The following is a 21,563-nucleotide window of genomic DNA, read 5'->3' on the forward strand; positions in this document are numbered from 1 at the left end:
TTGTCTTCCAGCAAGATATACCATCATACTTGTAAAGCATACTTTTCTTGGTATGAGTCAATTGGCGCTCATCCTCGAACCTTTTCTGTGGCTCAGATCTTAACCGTTCTTCAATAGGACATTGATCAGATATTGGCCTTGAGTACCATCAAGGGCCAGATGTCTGCCCTGGCAATCTTCTTTCAGTGACCCCTAGCCACGCCCTCTTTAGTTAATACTTTCATTCAGGGGGTTCGATATGTGGCTCCACCAGGACGGTCTCTTTTTTGCTTTCATGGGATTTAAATTTAGTACTTTCAATTCTCCAGGACCTCCATTTGAGAATATTCGGGAGATTCCCTTGCCTACGTTATCCCAGAAGGTGACATTCTTGGTGGCTATTATCTCGGCCTGCAGAATATTGGAATTGGCGGCATTTTCCTGTCGCAGTCCCTATTTAGTGATCCATAGGGATAACGTGGTTCTTCATCTCTGTCCATCATTCCTGCCCAAAGTTGTCTTGGACTTCCATTTGAATGTGGACATTGTTTTGCCTTCCTTGTGTCCCAAGCCGGCTCATCCCAAGGTATTTGCCTTGCATACCTTGTATGTGGTTCGTGTGATTTGGGTGTATCTGGCAGCTACTGAGTCTTTTCGGAGGTCAGACTCGCTTTTTGTGGTTATGGACGGACCAAGAAAAGGGCTGGCCGCTCCTTTGGCTACCATCTCCATCTCCAGATGGATCAGACAGATGGTGACTCAGGCCAATTCCATTTAAGGTCAGGTTTCACCTTTCCCTGTCGCGGCGCATTCTACTCGAGCGCTGAGTGCTTCTTGGGCCTTACGCCGTCAGGCTTCATCAAAGCAAGTTTGCAAGGTGGCCACTTGGTTGTCCATGCATACCTTTACAAAATTCTATAAGGTAGATACTTTGGCATCTGCGGATGCTTCTTTTGGCCACAAAGTTTTTGCAGGCTGCTGTTTAAGAGGTGCTGTTCCCTCTTGAGGGGTGTGTTTTTTTTTTTTTTTCTTAAAACCTTTATTTTTCAGACGGGGCTCCTATGACCCGGTTAAGGGCTCTTATAGTTAGCCTTGGGTTATTTTTTTCCCCACCCCTTGTTTTCCTATTGGCATTGCTTTTGGCCGTCCTACTAGTTATGATTTATGGAGCGCAGTGTCCGTCGAACGAAAGAGAAAATAGGATTTTTGTTAAGTCAAGTTTGATGGACACAGCATCCACTCCTCTATGGAGCTCTAACACTTCTAATACTGCCTGCTACTAAACTGATTACCTAGAGCAGAGAGGGGGGTTATATACCAGCTGAGGATGGCCCATGGACGTAGCCAGGTATTTTTTGTTCGGTCTAGTCCTACTCTAGGGAGGAGGCAATATAACCCAGTAGTTATGATTTATTGAGCGCTGTGTCCGTCGATGAATCCCATTTCTTTCACGTTGTCATTATGGGGTATTTGTAGAATTTTGAGGAAAATAATTAACTTAATCCATTTTGGAATTTAGCTGTAACGTGACAAAATGTGAAAAAGTAAAGCGCTGTGAATACTTTCCAGATGCACTGTATATGCAATCCTTACTTTAGATTTGTGCTCTAAAGATCTGAATGCAATATATTTTTTTAAAAGTACCTAGTGATGGATTACTACGTTGGAGGAGATCTGTTGACTCTGCTTAGCAAGTTTGAGGACCGTCTCCCAGAAGACATGGCTCGTTTTTACTTGGCAGAGATGGTGTTAGCCATAGATTCCATACATAAATTGAACTATGTACACAGGTAAGCTAATTTTTGAAAAAGTTATAGAATGCAGAAATCTAGTACAGCCATGATTTCTGTAAGTTGAGCAGAAGCCTGAAGACCTAAAGGTCCTTTTTCACGCCTGTGAATTTGCATCAGTGTCTTGTTAAATGTGTGTTCAGATTTTTTTTTAAAACACCCTTTAATTCAGATTTCATATTGCAAAACTATAACTGCATGATGTTGTGCAGCACTCCAAAAGGCACTAGGCTAATGAAAAACGGTTTATACAGTAATACTTATTGTACCTGAAGCAATTCTGTATGAGAAAAGCCAACTAAACAGCGGAACCAATGTTGATTTTAAAAACCCACTGCTAGAAATAGTAGAAAGTCACAATTGGACACAAATGTTTCAGTCTGGAATCAAGTAAATACAGGATCTAAGAGAAAGCATAGGTATACCTTTTTATAAACTAGGTAATGTTTTCTAAAACCACTGAGAAACTCTGCCAGATCCCTTAGGGGGCATATGTCAAATATAAGGCCCATTGGCAGAATCTGGCCCGCCAGGCCTTTGTCATGTGGCCCTCGTAACCAATTTTTCAGCCGAAATGTTGCAGAACTCTTCTCTCTCTGCCACCTCTGGTTCTCACCCTTAGCTTCTGCTTCCCGCTGTCACTTGTAAAAACAAAAGCTGTCTGTGTATAGAGGTGACAGCTTTGCTCTCAGCAGCTTCCGGAACAAACCAATCCCTGCACGCAGGGCACAATGGGGACAGATCTCTAGAATCTGAGAGGGAGAACGATCTCCCTGAAAGGTGAGGCAGAGCAGCCTACACAGAGAGTTACTATAGCTGGGCCAGGTAGGAGAGAGATGCAAGGAAGCTTTTGGGGGTAATTGGGGTTGCACATTGTGAATAACGCACCGCTAAACTCTGTACATGGCACAGCCCCTACACTCTGCATGTAAGGCACCCCGGGAACCCTGCACGCTGGGGGCAAGGCACCCCAGGAACCCTGCACACTGTGGGTAAGGCACCCCCTTGCATTTTTCATAGGTCACGTGACTCAAAAAACGCTTTAAAAATGTAACACGGGTGCATTAATGTGTTCTTGCTGCATTTTTCAGTGCATTTCAATGGGCAGGTGCATTTTTTTTTTTTTGTGCATTTTGTCAACTGACCAAAAATGCAGCAAGCAGGATTTTAACACCACAACGGAAGCCCAATGCACCAGTGTGAAGACATACATAGAATTTAAAGGGATACATTTTTCTTGAGCTTTTCTTGCACTAGAATAATGGCTGACAAATGTATATTTATTTAAATTGCTGATAATAAAAAAGTTGACTATAATACATCTATATGTAAAAATATAAATATTTTTTAAACTGTCATTTTTGGTTTTCGGCCAAGTGCATCCTGCATTTTCGGTTTCGACACCCAAAATTTTCATTCGGCGCACCTCTAGTTAACAGAGGAAGAACAATTATTTCAAGCACCGCACTCCCTTTTAAAGCTTCCAGTCTGTTCTAACTCAGATTGGGTTCACACTATTTGCAGAGTGGCTTGCCGCAGGGGGTCCGGTGCGTCCCTGTTCACCAATTCAGGGGTCACCGAAATGGAGCCAAAGACGCACAGAACCCTTGTGCAGTGTGCTCCGCTGCTGCCTCAGATGTGTGAACCAGCTTCTTTGAGAGCCGATCACACTCTCCTGTCTTGCAAATTGGATGTGGGGAAACCTGCATCCAATTTGCGTAAGTGTGAACCCAGCCTTAATCCGCATTAGAGTGATTTCAAGCCTTGTCCTCGTCAACACTGACACCTTTGTTAACGAGAGAATCACTGACCTGTCAGCTGGTCCTTTTTGTGGTAGGGCTGAAATGCAGTGGAAATGTTTTTTTGGCATGAAGTTAATTTTCATGGAAAAGAGGGAAATTTCAATTCATCTGATAACACTTCATAATATCCTGGAGTATATGCAAAATGCTATCATAAAAACTGAGGCAGCAGACATTGGGAAAATTAATATTTTGTGTCATTCTCAAAACTTTTGGCCAGGGCTGTATATCTGCACATCTATATCTGAAAGCTGGGTGCTCACCTACAGTGTGTCTGGACACCAGAGATTTTTTCATAATTTACTTATCTGCACTGAATTTACTATTCCACTGTAAATGTGTTTAATATATTAAGCAGGAGGACATAATAAACATCCAAGCGTGTTTTTTCTTTTTTTCTTTTGTTCAGTTTGAAATCCTTTTAGCAATGAAACTTACAATTAAATGGAATTTTCACCTTGGCATTTTGATGTGGTGTTCAGGAGACTTCACTTATGTCTTTATAAACAACATTGCAAGTAATTGTATGTGGAGTAATAGGAGTTTGCCATTTTGTTTCTTCTACACAGAGATATAAAACCAGATAACGTTCTCATTGACATGAAAGGCCACATCAGACTTGCCGACTTTGGATCTTGTCTGAAGATGAGACCAGATGGCATGGTAATAATGTATTTTGTATTGTCCCAAAGTTATTCTTTGCTTGAGAATATGTCCATTTGACTCAAGATCTCCTTGGTAAGGTGTATGTATAGAAATAACAAAATAAATCTGTGCATTGGTGTGAAAGGGCTGCAAGCAAAATGTGGGCAGATAGAGACATATCCTGCATAATCTGTTGTAAATCAAATGTTTGCTGCATCAGTGTGCATAAATTATAACAAACTTCAAAACCATATATTATCACAAACCTAAATGTAATGTGATCATGAAATTGTGCAATCAAGAATAAAATAAAGTGATAAAGTCTGTGTGTAAATTCCATTTATATAGTACCAGAAACGTTCAATCCTCCATCATTAAATCTTGATTAAATATAAATCCACCAGCATATGGACCTGCTACAATATATGTAGTCCATTTAGCATGATCTCCTAAGTAACCTCCTAAATATCCGCTCCAATATGGGGTCTGTATCCAGGAATGCTCTATGCCTGGAACCCTCTGCAACTCGAACAGCGATACCGCACCAAGCTTTCATATAAAAAGCTCCAGAAATACTTAGTGTAACCATGTTTATTAAAACTTCTTCCATTAAAAACCCCAGTAAAAGGTCCTAATACGACTGTATAACTTGCATAACTGGCTGCTGCAAACCAAAAGCATGCAGCGGCATGATGTCAGCATGTAAGCTCTGCCGCAACGGTTTCTTCTAATGGGATGTCTGCAAGGGACCTCTTGAACCTTAAAGTTGTATATGTGTTTATACTCGTAGTTCAATTGTAACTCTAGCCAAAACTTTTTCTAGCTTTAAATAGTGCTAGGAGACCTTGTCACCAGGAAAAGAAACCAGGGGAATCCACCAAATAGGAATGCAGACCGCAATAGAAACCTAACAAGAAGTTTTCCCTTTCTCCACTGCACTGAAAAGTACTTGTACTCTTGGTGCAAGGTATTGTCCCAGTGGCCCTGTTTTTGTAAATGAGTGACCTATTTTTTTGGAAGCTATAAATTCTTTCTTTCTGTTTCGGTGCTTGATTTTACATTGTATCTATCTTAAAGGTTAATACTTTGTGCACATATGCATATATTTAAATGCCATTGATCATACTTTAAATACTTTAGTCTTTTGGTCAGAACAGTGACGTCCTTCTCATCACCACGTGAGGTCCTTGATCTTTGATTGCCATTCTGTTCAGGAGCACTAAGATCCCAGGTTGCCGTGATGACATGTCCCTATGGGTGCGTCTGTGATGTCCTGGGCTCACGAGCACTAGGTTGTAGGACACGGAGTTTGAGCAGAGAGTGGGAGAATTCAAATAGATTCCTCAATCCATGCCAAATCACTGCTGGGGGCTGTATTTAAATAACCTCATCACATGAACTATTTGAATATTGGAACAGTGACTGCATGTGATTGAATGTAGTCACTATTTGCTCGACAAGTTTTCACCCGGCTCCAGGACCACCCATGGCTCATATTTCATCTGATTCAGCAGAAATTAGGCCTATGAGGCACTGCCATTGTAATTAAACGTCTTACACACCAGTAGCTGGGCTTTGGAGTAAAAACTTGATTTTACCCCTTGTATGTCAACTATTGTCATACACTCATCATAACATTAGTTATAGGTGACCCAATTTTCCTGAGGTTTAATGTGTGCACTTTTGTTTTATAGTACATGTTAAACTGCTGCAGCTGTAAATTTTCCACACATGTTCTGCAGTTGGCTCAACGTCTTACATCTCCATTGTGGGCTAAAGTATGCTATAAAGCAGGGGTGCCAAACTGGCGGCCCTCCGCCTGTTGCTGAACTTCAGCTCCCATCATCCCTCTGCTTGTGGGAGTGATGCTTGTAACGGTCGGCCTTGCAATGCCTTATGGGACTTGTAGTTCAACAACAGCTGGAGGGCCACCAGTTTGACATCTCTGCTATAAAGGAAGAGAGCCTTTTTAGTGTGCTGTCTGAGGACATAGGATGTTTTGGATTTCTCCTAAATTTGATGTAGTGGTCACAAACGCCTTTGAGTTGTCTTGGACTTCTAGAGTTTGTTTTTTAACTTTTGTTTTGTCTTTTTTTTTCTTTTTATAGGTTGAATCGTCAGTGGCTGTTGGCACACCTGACTATATTTCACCAGAAATCTTACAAGCTATGGAGGATGGCAAGGGGAAGTATGGAACAGAATGTGACTGGTGGTCTCTAGGAGTCTCTATGTATGAACTTCTCTTTGGGGAGACTCCTTTCTATGCAGAGTCTCTTGTAGAGACGTATGGAAAAATAATGAATCATGAGGTAAATACATTTTTCTTTTTTAATCCTATAGATTGATTTATCAAATCTCTATTTAGTCATATATGTTCTAAGTCCTCGTCTTCACAAAATATTCTTTTGTCACTTGAGATAGTAAAAGTGAGTGTGTTTTTGTCTTACGATTTTGGTATGAATTAATTTACTTTAATTTGTGGTACGTCTTGGTTCATAGTAAAACATTGAAAATCTATTTCAGTTTTTACATTTGTTCCGCTGTCTTAAAAAAGCTAGAGTTATTACCTGATAACTCCTTTTCCAGGAATCCTCCAGGACGGTCACATGAGAGAGAGAGGCTCCACCTCCTTCAGGAAACACAAGCACACAAGTTTAAAACAGGCCGCCCTAGGCTGCCCTCTCAGTTATACAAAGATTGCCTTGTTTTCAAACACGAGTGTGCTGACATACAGACTTAGTATCTTACATCAATGAGGGTGGGGGTCTACTGTCCTGGAGGATTCCTGGAAAAGGAGTTATCAGGTAATAACTCTAGCTTTCCCTAGTCATCCTCCAGGACAGTCACATGAGACCCCAAAGATTTATACCTAGGGTGGGACTACCGCCTGCAGGACCTTTCGACCAAAGGTTAGATCTTGGGCGGAGACCAAGTCGATCCTGTAATGTTTTGCAAAAGTGGAATCACTGGACCAGATGGCTGCTCGACAGATTTGCTGAATGGAGGTCCAGCTCTCTCTGCCCAAGACGTGGCTATGGAGCGTGTAGAGTGTGCCTTCATGTGTGTTGGTACGGCTTGTTTTTGATTGTCGTAAGCCATTTTTATTGCGTTTTTTATCCATCTGGAAATGGAGTTCTTGGACGCTGGTTTTCCTTTATGTATCCCTCCGAACAGTACGAATAGATTTGGGGCTTTTCTGAATTGTTTGGTGGTTTCCAAATAGGTTAGGGTACACCTTCTAACGTCCAGGGTTGCGAACATTGCCTCCCCTTGGTTAGCCGAATTCTGGCAAAAGGATGGCAAGATGATTTCCTGAGATCTGTGAAACTCTGACGAGATTTTAGGAAGAAACAGTGAGTCAGTTCTGAGTATAATTTTGTCTGCAAAGACGGCGAGGAAGGGCTCTTTTATTGAGAGTGCTTGGAGTTCACTGACCCTTCTGGCTGAAGTAATGGCTATCAAAAAAGCCGTCTTGAGCGTCAGGTTTTTTACAGAGGCTTCCGAGATTGGTTCAAAAGGTGTTTGAGTCAAAGCTTTGAGTACCAAGGAGAGGTCCCATGGTGCCACGTTCATGGTCTCGATTGGGCGTGATCTCGCTATAGATTTGAAAAACTGTGTAATCAGCGGGTTCGCACTAAGCTGGGTATCCAGGAAGACAGACAGTGCAGCAGTGTGTACCTTGAGGGTGCTTACTGTCAACCCTGCTTCTGCTCCGTCCAGTAGAAATTCCAGAACTGTTGCTATGTTTTGTAGGTCTCTGTTTTTCTGGCGCATGTTTGCGGAGTACCTATTCCAGATTTTCCTGTATAATTTCTGTGTAACGGGTTTTTCTGCTTTTTAGAAGGGTTTCTAGCACTCTTGCAGTGAGGCCTTTTCTCCGTAGAATGCCCCGTTCAACATCCACGCTGTCAATTTTAGGGTTTGAAGTTGAGGATGATAGGCTCCTGACTGGTGAAGGAGGTCGTTCTGTAGTGGCAGGGTCCAGGGTTCTGCCTCTGTCATTTTCCTCAGGGCCGAGAACCAGGATCTTTTTGGCTAGAGCGGTGCTATGAGAATCACTCTTGCTTTTTCTGTCCGAACCTTCCTGATTGTCCTGGGGAGTAATTGTATGGGTGGGAAAGCGTACCCCAGCCTGAATGGCCATGAGAACCCTAGGGAGTCTATCCCTAGAGAGTCTTTTTCCCTCTTCAGAGAGAAGTATCTCTCCACCTTCTTGTTGTTCGCCGAGGCAAAGAGATCCACCTCCGGGACTCCCCATTTCCTGGCAAAGATTTGGTCGTTCAGTTGCCATTCTGTTGGGTCTAGCTGTTTTCTGCTCAGTGTGTCCACTAGTATATTGAGCGAACCTTTTATGTGTATCGCTGATGGGGATTGAATGTGCCCAGGAGAGGAGCGCATGTGCTGCCCTCATAAGGGTCTTTGATCTTGTACCTCCCTGTCGATTGATGTATGCTACTGTCGTCGCGTTGTCTGACAGTATCTGCACATGTTTTCCCGTTACCGTTTCTTGGAACGCTAGTAGAGCTCTCCCTACAGCTGTTAGTTCCCTTAGGTTGGAGGATGCTCTTGTCAGAGTGGGGTCCCATGTCCCTTGCCTGACCTGCTGTCCGATGTGCGCACCCCATCCGGACGCACTTGCATCCGTGGTGACCCGGACTTGCGTCTGTGGTAACCAGGGTTTGCCTTCCCTGAGAGTGGTCTTGTGCATCCACCAGGTCAGGGTTTCCCTGACTGTTCCCGGGATTGAAATGGTCTCTTCCAGTGATTTTGGGTCCTTGTTCCACCCACCTAATAAGTGGTGTTGTAGTGCCCTCATGTGTAGTTGGCTCCACTGTACCGCTGGTATTGCTGCGGACATGAGTCCTAAGAGAGACATGACCGCTCTCCTGGTCCCCTGTTTTGCTGTCTTCAGCTGGCTTTCTCTGTTGCTCAACTTTGTTATTTTTTCCTCTGGTAGGAGGATCTTTTGCTTTGTTGAGTTGATGATGTAGCCCAAAAATAGGATTTCCTGTGACGGGATCCTGATTGATTTTTTTAAATTGATTTTCCAACCTCTGTGGGTGAGGAATAGTTCGGACTCTTGTTGACCAGCCATGGCCTCTTCTTGGGAGGCTCCATAGATTAGGAAGTCGTCTAGATAATGGATTATCTGGACCCTTCTTAACCTGAGTTCCTGTATTGCCTCCGCTATAATTTTCGTAAATCTGCGCAGGGCTGAAGAGATGCCGAAGGGGAGGGCTTGATACTGAAAGTGTTGCGTCCTTGACCCCTCCTGGATGGCAAATCTCAGGAATTTTTGGTGGTTGGGGTGTATCGGTACGTGTAGGTAGGCATCTTTCAAGTCGAGTGTTACTAAAAACGCTGCCTTTGGGAGGATCGTTCGGATTGAAAAAATCGTTTCCATTTTGAATTTTCTGTAAGTTATCGATTTGTTCAAGTTCTTTAGGTTCAGAATCAATCGGGGTTTGCCGGAGGGTTTTACTCTCAGGAAGATGTGTGAGTAATGTCCCTGGGAGAAGAGGGATGGTTTTATTTCCGTTATTACTTCCTCCCTTAGTAGCTCCCTGATTGCGGATTTCATGATCTTTTTGTGGTCTGATCCGGCTTGTACCTTCGTAGTCCTGAATCTGTTTGGCGGTTTTGAACCAAACTCTATTTTGTAACCTTGAGCTATTGTCTGAAGAATTAAGTTGTTTGAGCAGAATGTTTTCCACTGCGGAAGGAAATGACGCAGTCTGCCTCCCACGACCTGACTGGCGTCATTGTCTTGCTGGAAGAAGCCGTATTTGGGAACAGGACATTTTCTGGGTTTTTCCATTCCTTATCTATGATATTTTTGATGGCTTGGTGGATAGGGAATGTTTTGCGCTTTTCCTCTTGCAGTCCCCTGTATAATTTGTCTCTGATGGAATCTGTAGATGCCGTTTCTTGAATTTCTTCCATTATGTAAATTGCTTTAAGCAGTTCCTCTGTCTCTTCAGCCGGAAAGAGGTGTTTGGAGATCTTTTGAGGTTCTGTTATGTCTACGTCGTCATCTGAGTCTGAGCTGTCTTTGAACAGCAGTTCACCTTCCTCCTCAGAGTCAGAGGCTGAGTCTGAGGAGTTTGGTTGTGGTTGGGGTGGTGGTTTCCTGGGTTTTCCCTTTGCTTTAGAGGTTTTTCCCTGGGATGAAGTGGTTGCTCTGTCCTGTCCCTTCATGTTGTTGATGATGGTTAATTGTAAAGTCTGTAGCGTAGACGTCATTTCCTTTTTTGAAGTCCATGAAACCCTTCGCTAATGGTTTGCTTTCTTCATCTATTATCTTTTTAATGCATCTTTCGCATAACAATTTGTCACTTTGAGGTGCCATCTTTACACTGCATGTGCGACAGTATTTCCTCTTTTTTGGTTTTTCCGTGGCTTCAGCCATTTCCTGGCTTTTAGGCTGTGAAAAGGAATCACAGGGCCCAGGGTAGCCGAGAGAGAGAAAGAGGATAGTGAGTGCGACAAAACAGAGAAAGGTTGGGGGGGGGGGGGGAGAGAGAGAGAGATTTAGTCACCACCCTTGGATACTTCTTCCCTGTCAATCCCCCTGCAACTTTTTGCATATAAAGAATGGGGGTAGTCCGTCTGCCGGACATCCCATCCATCCCCCCTGCCTCCTTACCGTATGAGAGCTGGGGTTAAGTTCCGCAGCCTCTGGCAGTTTTGTCCGGTCCTCCGCCATAAGACCGTCCTGGAGGGGGGTCACTTCAAGGTCTGAAGTGGAAACCGCGCTGCTGCTGTTGTCTGAGGTCTCTTGTATTAAAATTTTGCGCCAGGTAGCCTTTGGGGCCCGCCCCTTTGCTTCTGCTCCGAAGTAAGGGCATCCCCTTTGATTTTGCCATGCTTTGCCCCTGTTTAAGATGGCCGACCGCCACTTCCTGTGGTGGCGCCATCTTGATGATCTCACTTCCGGTGCGACACTTCCGCCGCCGTTGGAAGTGTTTGCAGAGCGGTGCAGCAGCGTGTTGTGGGGGAAGCGAGAGCGGAACCCACCCATCTGCTCCTGCGTGAGCCTGCCCGGAGGCTTTGGAGGGCGGTCAGACTACGGGCTACCCCTGGTGCCATAGTGAGTTCTCCTGGCTCTGTCTTCTCCCATTCCTCCTTAACCTAAAGCAGGGATGGGAGGTAAGAGGTAAGGTTTCCTTTTTCTTCCCCACAAGCACTTACCTCTTCAGTGGGGTTTTTAGTTCAGAAATGCTGGGGGTGGGTGGTCTGTTCTCTCCCCCCCCCCCCCACTTCTCTTTCCCTCTTCACCCCAGCCTGTGACTGACTGCCTCGTCAGCTGTACCGCAGGGGGTACCCAGGGACACCTGCCGTGGGTAGAAAGACCTGTTTCCAGGCCAAAATATAACAAACTGGGGAATTATCCCCTCTTGTGCCGGTGTTTGCAGGACGCAGGAAACACAAGAACTGAGGGGGCAGCCTAGGGCAGTGTAACGTTAAAAAACCATACCCCGTGGAGAAACCATACCCTCGTCACTTCCGGGCTGAAACAGTTGAGCAGCGCAGCAGTGCGCATGCTCAGAGCCCCGGATACGTGATTGAACATTAAAGAATTAGACAAGTGCGCATGCTCGGTGGGCATGAAATTCTCACGGCACTGTGTCTAATGTAAAACTTGCGGCGCTTACATTAAAACAGCTCATCTGAAACGTAAATCATCTCCGCTCTTCGCCCTGTCACTGCCCTCATCTCCGGTAATAAATATAAAAGCGGCGGCGGGTGTATGTGATGTAATTGTGACGGCGATCGTGGCTCCGTGATCCGCTTTTATATTTATTACCGGAGATGAGGGCAGTGACAGGGCGAAGATCGGAGATGATTTACGTTTCAGAGGAGCTGTTTTAATGTAAGCGCCGCAAGTTTAACTACCGTGAGAAATCCATACCCTCCGTAGCGGAACCGGAAGTGATGAGGGTATGGTTTTCTCACGGGTATGGATTTTTCACGGAACACCGGCTTGTTTTAAACTTGTGTGCTTGTGTTTCCTGCAGGAGGTGGAGCCTATCTCTCTCATGTGACTGTCCTGGAGGATGACTAGGGAAAAGCCCTCTCCTTTCTCAAGAGAAAATGCAGACCTATTTGAACTGCTCAGCCTGTAAATGACTAAGTGATGCATATTGGTAAACTAAAACTCTTCTGCAGTCTGTATCCTATCCCAGTTATTCCATATTGTGCCATGCCATCTTTGCTTTTGCGCAGCATACAGAATGTAAAGAAAGTCTGTAAATTACAGACTGTACCTCAGTAACCTGAGGTAGCAGAGGAATGGGCTTGGTAAAGATTAATAAAACAATGGGCCCTTAAGGTATTCATCCCAGAGTTCTAAGAGAACTTGGAGATATAGTTATAAGACCATTAACTGATCTTTTTAATCCATTTCTTCTAGCAGGCAAAGTTCCCTATGACTGGCAGACAGCTAATATTGTACCTATCCACAAGAAGGGTAGCAAGATTGGAAGCTGGCAATTACAGGACAGGGATTTTAAAGTCAGGTTTTATTTATCTTAGTGCATTAGGATAAAAAGTCTATGTGCAGCAGCCCCCCTATTACTTATCTGAGCCTCATCTCTATCCAGTGATGTCCACAAATGCCTCAACCATCCGGGTCTCTCTCTCTTCTGATTGGCTGAGAAACAGCAGCTGCGCCATTGGCTCCTGCTGCTGTCAATCAGACTCAGACAATCGAGAGGGGGGGGGGGGGGGCGAACAGCAGCTCCGTGTCTGAAAAGATACTGAGCTGCAGCTTGGCTCAGTTGCCCCCATAGCAAGCCCTGTGCAAAACCATTGCACAGCGGAGGGAAGTGTAACATTTTTTTTTTTAATAGAAAAAAAAACTAGACTTTAACATCAGTTGTAGTCAAGTTAATGGAATCACTCCTGAAAAGTAGGATCATTGATCACTTAAAAATACACAACTTGCTTGACCCAAAGCAGCTTTACTGAAAGCAGATCATGTCAGACTAATCTGATTCAATTTTTTAGGTAGATTACCAATGTTTTTGACCAGGGTGGTGCTGTGGACATAGCATATCTTGATTCTCAGCAAGGCATTTGATACAGTTCCACATAATGATCTAATACAAAGTTGTACAAGCTAAAACGTAACCCTTGGGTGGTTCCGCGGATTTGGCAGCTGGCTAAATGATAGATATCAGAGTATGGTTGTGAATGGGGTTCACGCAGAACAGACAGCAGTCACTAGTGGTGTACCACAAGGTCCTGTAATTAATCTTTTTGTAAGTGATATAATAAAGGGGTGTTGGGCAAGGTATTTATTTTTGCTGATGACATAAAGGTGTGTAATAGGCTTGATATCCCTGGAGGTGTCTATAACTTGCAGTGCTGTATCTTGGCCTAGGCCAACAAGGCCCAGGCCTAGGGCAGCACTTTGCAGGGGGGCAGCAAAAAAGCTGCACCCCACACGACACGACAAAAAACAGCCTCCTCCTGGCTCTCGCATGAAAAGGGTGCCCGCCGGCTTGCACTACACTTTTAGTATAGTGCCAGTCCTATGGAGCGAATTGGGGTAGAGGGCAGGGTCCAGGAGGAAAATCAGTCTGGCACCCCCATAAAGCAGTCACACTGCTACCTGCCGGTATGATAATACCGGCTGGTGAGGACATTTGGACAGACCGCAGGCTGCCGACCACACTTAATACAACTGGCCCGACGGCCGCCAATGCTAATAAGTGTGGAGTTAATGCTCTGCCTACCTTCCTCCACCCCCAGGTAAGGGAGGCATCATGTCAATAATATAATGTCGTTTCTTTAAACATACTTGTCCTTGAGCGAGCATATTGAATTGTTACATAGTTACATAGTACTTGAGGTTGAATAAAGACAAATAGTCCATCCAGTTCAACCCGTGTAGGCGCGCGTGGCCGTAATCTCTCATACCCCTTAATGTTCTGATCCTTGAGATGTACGTCTAAGAGTCTTTTTTGAAAGTAGCCATACTTCCCGCAGAACCTACCTCTTGTGGTAGAGAATTCCACAATCTTGTAGCCCTAACAGTAAAGAACCCCCCCCGCGTAGGTTAAAACGCTTCTCCTCTTATCGAAAGATCGTCTGTTTTTTGTGGCATGCTAGTCTCATGTGAAAAGTGAAGAGGTTATTTCATACCAATTTTCCCTTACGACAGAATTCTACTTCAGAAGTGATGTCATGTGTTGGATTGCTTTGTATGTGTTCTTTCGTCTCTGAGCATGCCTAGTCTTGCTCGGAAGATTTTTTTCCGTCAATCTGTACTAATGAGACGAAAATTGTACGTTGTATTACGGACAACAAAAATTTTATAGCCTGCATATCAGGATTTTGTCAGCCGAAAAGTCTGAGTCGGCTGTCAAACACCATACTAACAATCCGAAAATCGGCAGATCGGTCGTCGGACGTAATTTCCCTTCAGATTTTCTTATCGTGTGTACGGGCATTAAGAGTGCATTCCTTGTGTCCACTGGGCCCTGAGAAAATGCAGAAGCAAAAGAGGTTTTTGTGTTGTGTTTTTTTTTTTTTAACTTTTTGTTAAAGTCTATTATATAATGCCTTCATTTTGATGCAGTCTGATTGTGTAACTATTAATGTCTGGTGCAGGAACATCTGCAGTTTCCGTCTGACATTACTGATGTATCTGAGCATGCAAAGGATCTTATCAAGCGACTTGTATGCCGGCAAGAGAAACGCCTTGGAAGAGGAGGTGTCAGTGATTTTAAGAAACACCCATTCTTTAGCGGATTAGATTGGGATAATATACACACTGCTGTTCCACCCTACATCCCTGAGGTTGACAACCCAGCAGACACCTCCAACTTTGATGTGGATGATGATTCTTTGAAAAGTTCGGTTGGTGATGATTTCCTGTTTTAAATGTTCAATTTCTATGCTAGCTTCTAGCTAAAAAAAAAAAATTAAGCTCATGTTAAGTGTGCCATGTCTATACGATATTCCAGATGGCATAGCATATATAGAGAGCATTATTGCAGAATAGAAATGCATGTAACTGATTTTCCCTAAAATGTATTGAAGGGCAAAACTTCTTTTTTTTTTTTTTTTTTTTAGATTTATAAGGGGTTAGGGATAGTTTGTGTTTGGTTTTTTTTGTTGTCTAGTTTTATAGACAAGAATAGAGAAGACATTTCCCCAATGAGCCATGCATGGCAGTGGTTTTAACCCTATTTTATGTTTAAAAAAAATAAATTGAAGAAGGGGGGGGGGGTGTTTTTGCATTCAACATGTTGTTTTTACAGCCATGTGACATTTGTGCGATTTTATTTTAATATAGTTTTTTTATTACTGGATTATATAGCTATCTCTACTCCAATGCATTTATATTGTGCTGCAAATAAAAATATATAAACAACTGTAGCATTTTACCAATTAGATATGACTTTACATTTCTCCAGGAAACATTACCTCCAAATAACCTTAATGGGTTTTCGCCTCATCTTCTGCCTTTTGTGGGATTCACATTTACATCCAACTGGTAAGTATATAAGACTGAATATATGACTAATCACTAAAGGTAATTAATTTTTTAAGAGAAATATGGGTCTGCCATTACTTTCTCCACATAGTCTGTTTTTCTCTATCGCTCATTGACAGACGTAGTCTTCTTGATTCTCAAGAGCTGGGTTATGTTGTCTCCGCAGGAGTAGGACTAGGCAGAAAGACAAAAGTTCTGGCTCCACCTTAGGGGCAGTCCCTGAGGGTATATCCTCCCTCTCTCTGCTACAGGGAATCAGTTTTTTTCTGTCTAGTCAGGAGTAAGGACCTAAGTTCCTTGCTGGGATCTTTTGGTCCTGGCAAGATTTTTTTCTTTAGAAAACATTTTTTAGGTAGTTTTTCTCCAGTGTTTTTTTTTTTCCTGTGAGATCTTCAAGCAAAAACGCCGGACTGGGCGACACTTGTGGTCACCCCAGCCGGCCTACGAGCGCGCGCAGACCATTGCATTGCGCTTTGTCGGCCGCGACACATTCAAGTAAGTATGCGGGGCCGGGCGACGGGCTAGATGTTGAGATCCAGTGGTCACCCCGGTTTCTGCCTACGAGCGCGTGCAGACCAGAGCTCCGCGCTGGGTCGGCCGCGACGGAGTCCCAGTGGAGGGACTGACCTTGCGAGTTAAAAGTCTCGCTTGGACGCCAGGAACCAGAGAGTCGAGGCGTCTGGAGTGGTCCACAACCCCCCACCCCGGTGGAGAGGGTATTGTGAAGAGAGGGTGCCTGTCGGTTTGGTATGGTGAGTAAACGTTCCCTTTTTTCTTTCCTCGTTATGAGGCAGTATGAATTATGGGCCCCTCCATACATGGTCAGTATATATCTGACACTAAAAAGTCCCCCTTGTAAATACAGTATGTGTTTGTGGGAAGTGGACTTGGTTTGAGAGCTAACACTCTACCCAGCAGACTGTAACATTACAGCAGACATAGGAGGTATAATCCTACTTTATTTGTAGTGTATCTCCTGTAGATCCATATATCGCCACTTAGCAGAGATGCAGGTGGATGTGCTGGGAAAACGATTTTGGCGGTCCGCCGCCATTTTGCCGTAGACCAAGTGCATGTATGTCCTCAGGTCACGCCGGCCGCCATGTTTTTGGAGTCTTATGTCTCTTGTATGGGGGCGGCCATGTTTCATGAGCCCAGCTACCTCGTGGAGAGCTGGGAACGCCGGAAGGCGTACACAGGGGGCGGAGCCACGTCCTTCTACCCGGGAAAAAGCAACAGCTCCTTCCAGTCTGTAAAAGACAGACGCTGACTGCAGTTGGTTGGAAACTTCACTGCATCGGTTGGTGAGCCTTGGGGGTCCCTCTCTCTCTCTCTGTGGAGATCGAGAAGCAGGTACTCTGAGGGGCGCTATTGCGCTAGGGGGAGACACAAAAAAAAAAAAAAAAAAAGTTTTTTTGTTTTTTCTGGCAAAGGTGTCCTGAATTAACATGGACCCTGCCACTCATGTATCTCCTCCGGATCCCCTCGAGGGGTCTGCAGGATCCTCCAGCACCCCACTGACGATTGAATCATTGTCAGCTATTATGGAAACTTTTGTGTCCCGGGTGGAAGTGGCTTGTCAGGGACAGGGCGCAAGAAAGCGACCCCCGCCTAACCCCTTATTATCTGAAACCTCGGATTCAGACTCTGAGCCTATTTCTGCAGTTGCAGGTATTTCATCTGGGATTGGTGTCTCGGGTACTGTCTCTTCAGACAGTGAGGAGGATGTTTCGGCATCAGCCATAGCCAGAGAGGAAGCGTTGGTAAACGCACTCATTGTATCTGTTCAAGAAACCTTAAGATTACAGGGTATTCCGTCGGAAATAGCTGAAACTGAAATCCCTTTTGGGACTAAAAAACGCATCAAAGTGGCGAAGGTTTTTCCATTGCCCAAATGTTTTGGCAATCCAATCGAAGAAGAATGGCGTCTGCCAAAACGCACTTTTACTATTTCTAAACGCATTAACAGGCGTTATCCGTTTGAGGAAACCCTCATTAAGAAATGGACAGAACCACCTGTGGTGGATTCACCAATTGCTAGATTGAATAAAGCCACGGTTATTCCTCTAGAAGACGCTCCGTCTTTTAAAGATCCAGTGGATCGCAAGATAGAAGCTATGTCTCGCACCATGTTTTCCTTGATTGGATCAGCTTTCAGACCTATAATAGCTATTGGTCTGGTTTCGCAGGCTGTAACTGAATGGACCAAGTGGTTACGCCGGGACTTAGAAGAGGTCCCTCAGGCGGTATCAGATTTGTTGGAACAAATGATACAGGGGTTACAGTTTGTGTGTGATGTGGCGTTAGACGCCACTCCATTATTGGCGCGAGCATCAGTCTCAGCAGTGGTTCTCAGGCGTACACTGTGGCTAAAAGGTTGGTTAGCCGACCAAGGTTCCAAGAAAGCATTGGCTAATATCCCCTTTTTAGGAGAGCGTCTATTTGGAGCCAACTTAGATGAGATCATTAAGGATCTCACGGGTGGAAAGAGCACCTTTTTACCGCAAAATTTTAAAGGTAAAGGAACTCGTCAAAGACGAGGGCCTTCTTTTTCTGCTCACAAGAGGTTTTTTCGTCCCGCAGGTGAAAAAATTAAGTCCGCCAAAGCTCCTTCAGGAGGCTTCAGGGGTCGTTGGTCGGGCAAGCAAAAGCCCGCCCCCTCCAGACCTGAAGATAAACCATCCAAAGCCTGAAGGTGCGCCCCCACCCATAACTGGGGTGGGGGGACGTCTTCGCCGGTTCCCGGATCCATGGCTTTCCAGAATCCCGGACAAGTGGGTTTGCGAAGTCATAAGGTCAGGGTACAAGATCGAGTTTCGATCTCTCCCACCGGCGCGATTCTTCCCTTCCAATATTTGACTATCCCCGGATCGTTTAGAAGATCTGCGGAGAGCAGTCACGGATTTACTACAACAAGGAGTGGTAGTCCACGTTCCTCGGACAGAACGTTTTCAGGGGTTTTATTCAAACCTATTTACAATACCCAGGAAAGAGGGCAAGGTGCGTCCAATTCTGGACTTAAGGGCATTCAATTCTTTTGTCAACATAAGAAAATTCAGAATGGAGTCCATTCGCACAGTAGCAGCCTTCCTGCATCCAGGGGATGTCCTAGCGTCCATAGACATCAAGGACGCATATCTTCACATTCCCATTTTCGCAGGACATCAGCGGTTTCTACGCTTTTCCGTAGAAGAGAACCACTATCAGTTTGTGGCGTTACCTTTCGGTCTCGCCACGGCTCCTCGGGTCTTCACGAAGGTGTTGGCCCCAATGTTGGCACTACTGCGCCAAAGAGGCATATCGATTCTTGGTTACCTAGACTATCTTCTGCTTCATTCAGTCTCCTCAGACCTTGCTACAAAACATAGAAATTACTATGATTTCTTTACAGGAATTCGGGTGGCTGGTGAACCAGCAAAAGTCATTTCTGGTTCCCACCCAGAGGCTCGAATATCTGGGTCTAATTCTAGACACAGTCAGGACAAGAGTTTTCCTTCCGGTAGGGAAACTCCGAAAGATTCAATCAGCAGTCCAGTTGTTACTATCCAACAGCTGGTCTTCCCTTCGGACTTGCATGAGGGTTCTGGGGTTGATGGTGGCTTCCTTCGAAGCAGTCCCATTTGCCCAGTCCCATACCCGAATTCTTCAGCAAGAGATTCTTCTCAGATGGAATCGGAATCCGGAATCCCTGGACAATCAGATCCGATTGAGCAAACAGACCAGAGAGTCTCTGGTCTGGTGGCTTCGGTCTCCGATGCTCAGCCAGGGAAAGTCATTTCTGCCAATATATTGGACGATAGTGACCACGGATGCCAGTCTATCCGGATGGGGAGGAATTCTCGGTCAGTTATCTGTCCAGGGACTTTGGTCCCCGGAAGAATCCAGGTTGCCGATAAATGTATTGGAACTGAGAGCGAGCAGACTTTGTCTGATTCACTGGACCGAGCAGCTCCAGGGCAGCCCGGTTCGGATCCAGTCGGACAATGCCACGGCCGTGGCTTATGTCAATCACCAGGGGGGCACCAAGAGTGTCCGAGCGGCCAAAGAAGTGGCTTGCATTCTTCGCTGGGCGGAACGATTTGTTCCAGCGATCTCTGCGGTGTTCATTCCGGGGGTGGAGAATTGGCAGGCAGATTATCTCAGCCGTCAGACTCTGGATCAGGGGGAATGGTCCCTCCATCCAGACATTTTCCACCAGTTGTGCCTACGGTGGGGCACCCCGGATGTGGATCTGTTGGCATCACGATTCAACAGGAAAGTACAGAGATTCGTGGCTCGCTCCCGTGATCCTCTAGCAGAGACCGCAGACGCACTGATCGCCCCGTGGGGGCAATACCAGCTAATGTATGCCTTCCCTCCTCTCGCGTTACTGCCAAGACTTCTTCGCAGGATAGAGGAGGAAGGAATTCCAGTAATTCTGGTAGCTCCGGACTGGCCTCGTCGAGCTTGGTACGCCGACGTGGTCAGACTGGTGGCGGACGTCCCGTGGAGACTTCCTCTCAGGGAGGACCTACTGTCTCAGGGACCGATCTTCCATCCTGCTTTACGATCGCTGGCTTTAACGGCCTGGCTATTGAGACCCAGGTGCTGAAGGACAAGGGATTGTCAGCTTCAGTTATTCCTACTCTAGTTGAAGCAAGGAAAGCGACTTCCAGAAAGATTTATCATCGTACATGGAAGTCCTACATTGCATGGTGTGAATCTCTGGGGTTCCGTCCACGGTCTTATTCGGTTAGTCGAATATTAGCTTTTCTGCAACAAGGGGTTGAGCAGAAACTGGCCTTGAGTACTATCAAGGGTCAGGTCTCAGCATTAGCTATCTTCTTTCAGAAGCCTTTGGCTACTCATTCCTTGGTGCGGAATTTCATCCAGGGGGTGCGACATCTGGCTCCGCCAGTGCGTGCGCCGTTACCACCCTGGGATCTTAATTTAGTATTGTCGGTTCTTCAGAAACCTCCCTTTGAAGATATTAGGGAGATTCCTCCTACCTACGTTGTCCCAGAAGGTGGCCTTCTTGGTGGCTATCACTTCTGCACGCAGGGTGTCAGAACTGGCCGCTTTATCTTGTCGTTCCCCATATCTGGTGGTTCATAGAGATAAGGTGGTTCTTCGTCCGAATCCATCCTTCCTACCAAAAGTGGTTTCAGAATTTCATCTGAATGAAGAAATTGTATTACCTTCCCTGTGTCCTAAGCCCAGTCATCCTCGGGAGTTTGCTTTACACTCCTTGGATGTGGTCCGGGCGATCAGGGTATACTTAAAAACGACAGACTCGTTTCGCAAGACTGATTCACTTTTTGTGATCCCGGATGGACCCAAAAAGGGGTTGCCTGCATCTGCCGCGACCATTTCCAAATGGATCAGACAGACGGTGGTACAGGCTTATTCTATTAAGGGTCGGGAGCCCCCGTTCCCTGTTAAGGCGCACTCCACTCGGGCACTTAGTGCGTCATGGGCCTTTCGCCATCAGGCGTCAGTGGTCCAGGTGTGCAAGGCGGCTACCTGGTCGTCGGTGCATACCTTTACAAAACATTATAAAGTTGATGTAATGGCATCATCTGATGCCGTGTTTGGCCGCAAGGTTTTGCAGGCCGCCATTTGAGGAGACCAGTGGTCTGCCTCGAGGGTTTTTTCCGTTGGAAATTTTTCTTTTGAGTCTCATTCTTTGTTTATAATGAGCCTTTAAAACTTCTAGTTTGGCACCGGTTGGGCCTTCTAGATTGGATTTTGATTTTTGTCAATCCCACCCCTCATTTGTGGCACTGCTTCTGGATGTCCCAGCTCTTGAGAATCAAGAAGACTACGTCTGTCAATGAGCGATAGAGAAAAATGGATTTTTGT

At 45.2% G+C, this 21,563-nt stretch overlaps 1 protein-coding gene across 1 annotated transcript in view; it reads left to right on the plus strand.

Moving 5' to 3' along the window:
- The window catches only part of CDC42BPG (CDC42 binding protein kinase gamma), a 261,194-nt gene that overhangs the window by 122,429 nt on the left and 117,202 nt on the right, over nt 1-21,563 (plus strand). Inside the window, exons 5-9 of the mRNA XM_082270319.1 lie at nt 1,621-1,769; nt 4,141-4,234; nt 6,325-6,525; nt 14,834-15,082; nt 15,643-15,722. Coding sequence (XP_082126445.1) covers nt 1,621-1,769; nt 4,141-4,234; nt 6,325-6,525; nt 14,834-15,082; nt 15,643-15,722 — 773 coding nt within the window. The remainder of the gene's footprint in view (nt 1-1,620; nt 1,770-4,140; nt 4,235-6,324; nt 6,526-14,833; nt 15,083-15,642; nt 15,723-21,563) is intronic.

This window comes from Pelophylax lessonae (genome assembly GCF_965119305.1).
Source record: "Pelophylax lessonae genome assembly, chromosome: 10".
Taxonomy (NCBI): domain Eukaryota; kingdom Metazoa; phylum Chordata; class Amphibia; order Anura; family Ranidae; genus Pelophylax; species Pelophylax lessonae.